At 45.7% G+C, this 7,789-nt stretch overlaps 1 protein-coding gene across 3 annotated transcripts in view; it reads right to left on the bottom strand.

The window, feature by feature from the left end:
* Positions 1-7,789, bottom strand: part of PPIP5K1 (diphosphoinositol pentakisphosphate kinase 1) — a 49,979-nt gene that overhangs the window by 22,164 nt on the left and 20,026 nt on the right. For 2 of the 3 annotated variants that reach the window (XM_007467547.1, XM_007467546.1), the window contains exon 26: positions 5,922-6,047. In XM_007467547.1, coding sequence (XP_007467609.1) covers positions 5,922-6,047 — 126 coding nt within the window. Of the gene's footprint in view, positions 1-5,142; positions 5,206-5,921; positions 6,048-7,789 lie in introns of all 3 variants that reach the window. The other variant, XM_007467545.1, reaches the window with a different exon arrangement.

Raw genomic sequence — 7,789 nt, 5'->3', positions numbered from 1 at the left:
CTGCTGGATATACCCCAACTGGCCAAGGAAGCATGGAGGGTCCCTGAGAACCATCAGGAGTGTCTGTGGCTTTTGGAGTGTGGGGTATCCAAGATTCTCAGGAGAGGGAACTCTTTAGAGCTCCTACAGGAGTCTATTTCTGTCACCTCCAGATTTTCTAAAAAGTCTTCCTGCTAAGGCCTCTGGGTGAATCAAATCACCTCTTACCCTACCTATGGAAAGCCTGCAATATTCCATGGAAAAATCAACAGAATCCCAATAAGGTAAGCACCTACACTCCTCTTGTACTTTCCGGGGGAAATAAAACAAAGGTCCAGAGGTAAGGGGTGAAATTGTAGGTCTAAATGAGAGGTAGGGAGGTTATGGAGCTGGGAAAAAACAGCAGATTTCAGGGATCATGTACAAGAGAACCAGATTACGGAGGAGGGCTTGGGGTCTGAGGAGGGGTTCATGCAGATTTAGGATATGGGTAGAAAGGCTAGAATACTGGAAGCAGGAGGGCATGCAATACACATGAAGCTCAGCTCAGGAAAACCGCATGTATGAACAGGTTGGGGGATGGAAGTTCTTTCTTGGTTATTTTCATCACTTCAAAGCTTCTTTCCTCTGCTCTCACTGAAGACCCCAGACTTGCTAGTATTTCTCTATTCCTTCAGGAAAATGAGGCAAACCCCCTAGAAAAAAGAATAAATACCGATTCTCTGCTCTGAACCCAACAATTCCAATGTAGATCTACATTGTAGGGTGAAGGGTAAACCTAAATGTGTAACTCTAATCCCAGGGCCTGTTGATGAAAAAAAAAAATGTCCCCATTAGAGGATCAAGAAGCATACATCTCAACCACTTTTTTAGTCCCCAATATTTCCTATGCTTCCTTTATAAGTCCTTAAATGGATTAAAGGTAGGCAGGACAGCAATATCTATTCAAGACACAGCTTCCTGTCTGACAATGATTAAAACCTATATAACTCAAAAGGATTATACCTGACCATCTTCTAACCTTCGGCCCTTGTTTTCTTCAAGGATTCAATTGAGACCTCTGTGCCTCAATTTCCCCCTGTACTCTAGTGGCAGGAGGGCAGGAGAGGTACAGTCTCCAGCTTCTCAGAACTGCTAGAAAAACATTTGGATTTGAAGATGGTGGTAGTAGAGGGTCATAGAGATAAGAATAGATTCCAGGGCAAGAGACTACTCCTGTACTGAATAGCACTGGGAATAGGTAACATTAGGAGGCAGTGAGGAAGGAGAACAGGAAGGGGAGGAGCAGCCAACGCTACAGCTACCAAGCAGTCTGGCCCCAATCCCATCCAAGCAACTAAATGCAAGTCACATAACCTTAGAGTAAATAGGAGAAAGGAATAGGTGGGCTCTCCTGCCAAAAGTGCAAGAAGCAAAGCAGTCAGTCCCAGCCAGGGTAGTGGCAGCAGCCAGCTTGGTGGCAGGGGGTACCGTAGAGGCACTCAGGATCATCCTGGCCTGAGCGCAGCCAGTTCCGGAAGAGGCGCAGGTGGTAGGAGCACTGGTGCAGGTGATGCGCCAGCGTGGCATCCAAGGAGACTGGCCAGCCCCCTGTGCAGTCAGAGGAAAAACTGCGCAGCAACCGGACCACAGGGTGCTGGTCATCCAGCAGCTCTTGGAGGGGTTGGGGGAGCCACGGCAGGAAGCACAAAGATACAGAAAGAGAAGAGGGAGAGACAATGAGGGGGGTACTGGATGACATAAGCATTCCTGGGAGGTGGGGCCACTCAGCTCCAAGGTGAGGTAAGAGAGAAGCAGAGATGGTCAGAGCCACAGGACATCTCTTGCAGGGGTGAAGAGTATTGGCATCATGCTAAAAGAAGTCTAAAAGAAGTGAGTCTAGAAGAAGGGGCACGTGAGACCTCATCATACAGCAGGCCCTCTCCTTTCTCATTGTGCACAATTCAGTCAGTGCTTGCAGACAGCAGTCACATCGTTCTGGATGGGGTGAGCTGGCAGTTCTGTAGCTAGGAACTCCAGTGTCCCCAGTCATTCTTGGGCAGGCAAACCCTAGTTAGGGCTTGTTTCTCAAATGAATGTATTTATGAGGTTGGGACAGAGATGAAAAGATTTGAAGTCACTCAGAGAAGACGGTCAAGAGTGGTATAGGTTATCAAGATAAAGTTTGAAGCTAAAAAAGCTCCTGAGGACTCAGGCTGGGCTCCCTGGACCAGACTCTAAGATAGCCACAGACAAGGCTTGTGTTAGGTAAGTGACATAGATTAGCAGGAAACCAGGTGTCCTTTAAAACAGCATGTAAAAAACGGAATCAATATGTGAAAATGCCAATATTGATTAATTATCCTTCATTCTTGTTCAAATACATAGACTTTTAAAAAAACGTTTGCATAAGTCTTGGGGGACACTGTATCAATTATAGAAGCCAAAAGAGATAATTTTATATTTTCTTCCCACTGCTAGTGAGTTTAACTGCACTTTGTTCAGCTAGACAAGTGGAAAAGCTTTAATCCGAAACTACTTACTATCTTAGCTGGTTGGCAAACTTTGTGGATATATGCGATTCGGCTGCAAACGGTTGAAGGCAGTGAAAGGCATGGGGAAGGGGGTTTAAGAGGAACAGTAGGAAAAAGATCTTGGGGAAAAGGTACGGGGTCTTAACTGATAACAGGAATATGGTTCAGAGAAAGTAGGATCAAGGTAGCTGAGGATGACTGCTCAGAACTCCCAGACCAGAATGGGCTCCACAGGGTGATCCCATGAGACTGTGGTTTCCAGAGACCTTAGTCTGGATGTCAAGAGAGATTTCTGTACCAATGGTCATACAGTTGTGTGGGTCTCTAGAAGAGAATGAGCTTGGCAAATCTGGTGGGTACACTCTGACATTCTGGATGAGGGAGAGACACAGTCTCTTTCCCACTATATTAGTTCACCTTGGTAAGCTCAGCATGCAGTTTACTAATGGGCCATACTTATATACTTGATGTAGTCACAGGATGTGACAGAAGCTTATCAGGAATAGAGGGAGGGATGGGCTGAGGGGTGTTCTCCCATCAAAGCAAGGAAGTAGCACTGCCTTGCCTCCTTTCCAAAGCCAGGTCCAGTTCTTCCAGCTGCTATTTCAAAGCCACACATCATGGCAAAGAGATGGTGGTGATGGACAGTAGGCTGGCACATTGGTGTGACTAATCTGCTGCAAGCAATTGCAGACAGAGCATCCACTCTGTAATTGCTGGGTCAGTCCAGTAACATCTGGCCATGGGGTAGAGCCCTCATATTGTCCTGAGGGCCAAATTAAATCTAGATAATCTTCAGCAAGAGACATAATAGCTCCAAATCTTTTTCTCCTAGATCCCAGATTCCGGCTTCTCAGGCACTTTAGCCTCCAAGCTCAAGTACAAGAAGAACAAAGGCCAGCAGAGCCCTGAGGTTGTGTGCAGGGTGCTGGAGGAGATCTTGCAATTTACTCTCTTGCACTATAATTGTCCAGGTCTTTCTTCCTCTCCCCCTTTTGGTAGAATTAATTCTTCTTTACTGGTGAGGCTGCTAACCAAGCCTTCAGGGAACTAGAGATATATAGGTTTGAGGATCTGTTTTAGGAATTTGGATCTTTTCTCACAGAGCCTAAGAGTTAGGAGAGTTGTGATTTAGCTCTGATGTCAGGGGCCCAAGTTTCTAGTACCATCTTCTGTTCCCAAAGTAACAAGTCTCCTAAGTCCAAATCCCAGGCTGTAGTGTTGGGGTTGGTGCCTGAGGGTCTACTCTGGAGATGACTGTGGCACGAAGGCCAGAAGAGCTTGAAGCTAACTGTGCAGGCCCAGTCACGCCACTCTGAATGGGAAGCTCCTGTCACAGGCACAAACAGGAGTGCAGGTGGCGGGTAGGGGTATAAACTGAGCAAGTATAAGCTAGTCAACATAGGGAGATTTCACCAGTGCCTAGTGGAGATGTATGGCCTTACTGGGCTAAAATCTAGCAGCTGCCACTGTCTAAGGAGCAGGTGATCAGCACCTAGAGTTTTTTCAGCCAGGAAGCCAGGCTAATTTTACCTCCCTCAGAGTCTTAGCTCTTGAACAGAAGAAAATCGTATCTAACAAAACTGGATTTACCTTGAAGACAAGACACAATGCAGAGAGAAACTAAGGATATAAAGGATAAAGCAAGGAGTAAGTCCTGGGTTCCTCTGCCATACCCTACAAAGAGACCACAGCCCTTCAGTTTTGGGTTTACGCAAATCTCTAAACTCTCCCACCTTAGTGTGGGCAGACCCTGTTCTTCAGTATTCTTGAAATATTATTTATTCCTAAGCTCCCCCGGAATCTCCAGTAGACATCTCAACTCTTCACTTCCCCTTCTCAGAGACTGCAGTGCCATAAGTAGGCTGGGGCTGCATGGAAACCATATGGAAACCCTCAAGGCACAATTCTTTTTCCTTTACCTACCACCTCCTACTCCTTTTGTTCTTTCTTGTATCCCAAATCAATCTGGACTCCTGTTTTCTAGGCTCAGACCCTAGGTTAGTAGTGACGTAAAGCAGATGTCAGGAGCACAAGAGCCACACAAAATACACACAATGGTAGGAGATAGGAATATGGAGATGGAAAACAATATACTCAAGACTGATGCCTTTATGGGTAGGCTTGGGAACTGGGAACTGCAGCACTGCTCCAAAAGGGAAGCAAACTAGTCATCCACTCCAACAAAAGAGCTGGTGAAAAAACAGGAAGATCAAAATTACATAAGCTGAGGAGTTGGGGAAACAAATAGAGAGAAGAAATGGGGATGATATAGGTAATACTACGCTCCTTCTAAGAAGGGGAACCATTATCATGTTTGTACAAAGCCTGGCAGTCATGTGATGGGAAAGGAAGAGGTTTAATTCATTTTTCGGTGATGATGCTGAAAAAAGTGACACAATGGTGATGATGGTGACCATGGAAATAAGACCTTGAGTTGCCCCAGGAATCGGGCAGCCAGGCTGCAGCCAAGGCTAAGGTCTGTCACAACAAGTGATATATCCCAAGAGCGACAATTAGTGAGTGGTTCAGAGACAGCAGGGTGTCAACACAGTGGAAGGAGAGGGAAAGTCAGTGTCAGAACTCAGAGGTTAAGTGTCTGGAGGTGACATGGTGAGGAGGAATGACGTTGAGTCAGAAGCAAACGTACCGTTAGTCGGATGCTTTGCAAACGACACAGAAAATCGTTTTACGGCCGGGACAAACAAGAGCTCTGGGGAGAAAAGACATCACGGGGATTATACCCACCGCTGTCCCCACCCTCTGCTCTGGAATTTGCTCACAATATACTCTGTTCTTTAGAGTTAGTATACGACCTGCTCCCACCCCCGCCCCTTAGATTCCTTACTACCGCATTTCAATCTTTTCCTTTGGATAATCTCCTCTCAGGAATCCATGTGTCATCTCTACCATAATACAGTCCCACAAACAACCCTAATCTCACCACCACATCCTCTTTCTGTTCATTTACAAAGATATAAAATCTTTGTAGAAACTTTCATCACTTCCCCCAATCTCTTTCCATATCATTTTTCCTGCCTTGGCTGAACAACTTCCCCATCCCTGATTTCCTAGATTTTAATTGAGGCTCCACTGCATTCTTCCTGACCGTGGATCATCCTCCTTCGTCCCTACCCCTACAGGCCAGAATCCAGGAAAGAATACAAAGGTGGAGTAAATTGATGTAGCAGGGCTGTATGTGGCTGATTATGAAGGGATAAGCATAAATAAGTATTATTTGTATGGCAAAAGGCAATGCAAATGGAGGGGTGGATGGGGTCTTGGTTGCTTCTCCCCTCTATAACTGATGCAGAAAACTTGTCATAAGGCTAGTATCAGCGCCATCTTAAGCATGAATTGTTCTTGAGCTGTGTCCTTGCTGGCGGACAAATGAAGAAAAGAGTTGCCCCCCAAAACCCACCCACATACCATCTCGGTGCTTCAGACTGGCAGGTGGTAGCTTTTTGCCTTGGCTGCGGGCGTAGTCCTGAAGATTCGGGGCGCTGGAGGAGCCGCCCAGCACTGTGGTGCTGAACAGCCCCGTGCACTGTGAGCCTGCAAGGCCGGGAGTGCATTAGTAGCCACGCAAAGCTGCAATTACCACACAGAAGTACGCACAATTTCACATGACAACATCAGGACACACACACACATAACCATTCAGAGCCACCACCACATGGCCACTTCACATAACCACAAACAGCTTTCACTACTGTCCACAGCCACACTGGGCAAGCAAAGTGGGGATGCTCCTGAAAGTCTACTTGGCAGATACAAGAGGCCACTACAAATACAGGGTTAGTCATATTAGGGGACTCAAAGCTACTGAAAGGGATAAACTATGCTCTCTAGGTGGCTCTCAGGAATGCTCAAAGAATAGGTAGATTCCTCTAGATCTCCCTAGATTTAATTCAGTGCTCCTTATGCTGGATATAGGGTTTGAAGAACCCAGAAATCGAGTCCCTTATTTGTTTAAAAGGAAAGAAACTTTGACTGAAACTAGAGACTAAGTTCAGAGTACTCAACTCAAATTCAAAGTTCTCATAAGTTCCAATTCCTCCTAAGTTTTTCATCCAGCGTTCCCTCCCTTCTATTTTCCCTTAGGCCTTTTTACCTTTCCCAAGAAAGTATGAGACTCACTGAGTTTTTGAAGCTGGAATGGATTCAAAGATCATCCAGTTCAGCCTTCTTATTTTAGAGATGAAGAAACTGACATTCTAAAGGGATCTCATTTGTTCAAGGTCATACAGTTTGTTAGGAGCTAAGCTGGACTAGAATCCAGGTGTCCTGACTCAGGATCAACTGTGTTGAGTTAGAAAAGAAATAGTAATCTTTTTGATCAAGAAGAAACAGAGCATTGTTTCTGAAGTGAAAATGGACACAAATTGAAAGGCATGTGAAGGGTCAGGTGATTATATGCAGAACATGCCTACTAACCGCTGAACACCCTACTCAGGAGAACCTCATGAGCAGAAAACAGCGAAAAAGATGTTTTTTCTACTCTCGAAAGTTTATTGTCTTGTAAGTCCTGTGCTCAAAGCCAGATGCCCACACACATAAGTTCAAAGAAAGCAAAGAGAACTCTTGACAGTAAGTGGAGTATATAAAACTTGAAAAATCCCTGAAGCAAATAAATCAAACTAGTCACTGTCCCAAGTATCTGATCGACAGTAGGGTTGGGACTCCCATGGTCCCGTCTCCTACTATAGCCCACAGGAGAGAATGGGAAGGAGGAAACAAGATTAACACTCCAGTTTGTGGGATTTTCTCCTCTACTTCCAAATCCATCCTAGCCAAGACCCTGGGTTTGACTTGGGAACTTAACATTCACAGGGGAAATGGACAGAGTGGAGATGTCAGTTTCCTTTGAGCCCACGAAGAGGGGATATGGTTTCAGCGGTCCCAGCATTTCAGGGTCACCACATAAATCAAGAAGTTCAGGTGGCTGATAACTTCCACCCTGGAATTAAGGACCACTCCTCTGTGCAGCAATTTCTCCTACCTCTCATGTTCAAACAAGCTCAAGAATAGAGTTCCAGAGAGAAATAAGGGTTGCTAAATATGTCTGCTTTTTTCAGAGAAGCTGGAACTAGCTGGCTGTATCCCAGCCCACCCCCAAGCTTTGTTCTACATTTACTTCCTCCACGAAATAATTTTCTGGCATAGTCCCACCAATCCTGCCGTGTCCAGTCTTGGATCATCTCAGGGGGTAGTCTTTACCTTACCACCACCATCTGTCAACCAGACTCATGCCTCTGCCTTGTTCTTGACAGCACTCCCCCTTAACTGGGCCAGAC

This window comes from Lipotes vexillifer, unplaced genomic scaffold, assembly GCF_000442215.2.
Source record: "Lipotes vexillifer unplaced genomic scaffold, Lipotes_vexillifer_v1.1 scaffold722, whole genome shotgun sequence".
Taxonomy (NCBI): Eukaryota; Metazoa; Chordata; class Mammalia; order Artiodactyla; family Lipotidae; genus Lipotes; species Lipotes vexillifer.
The sequence above is the reverse complement of the archived record's forward strand: the minus strand, read 5'-3'. Positions and strand labels throughout refer to the sequence as shown.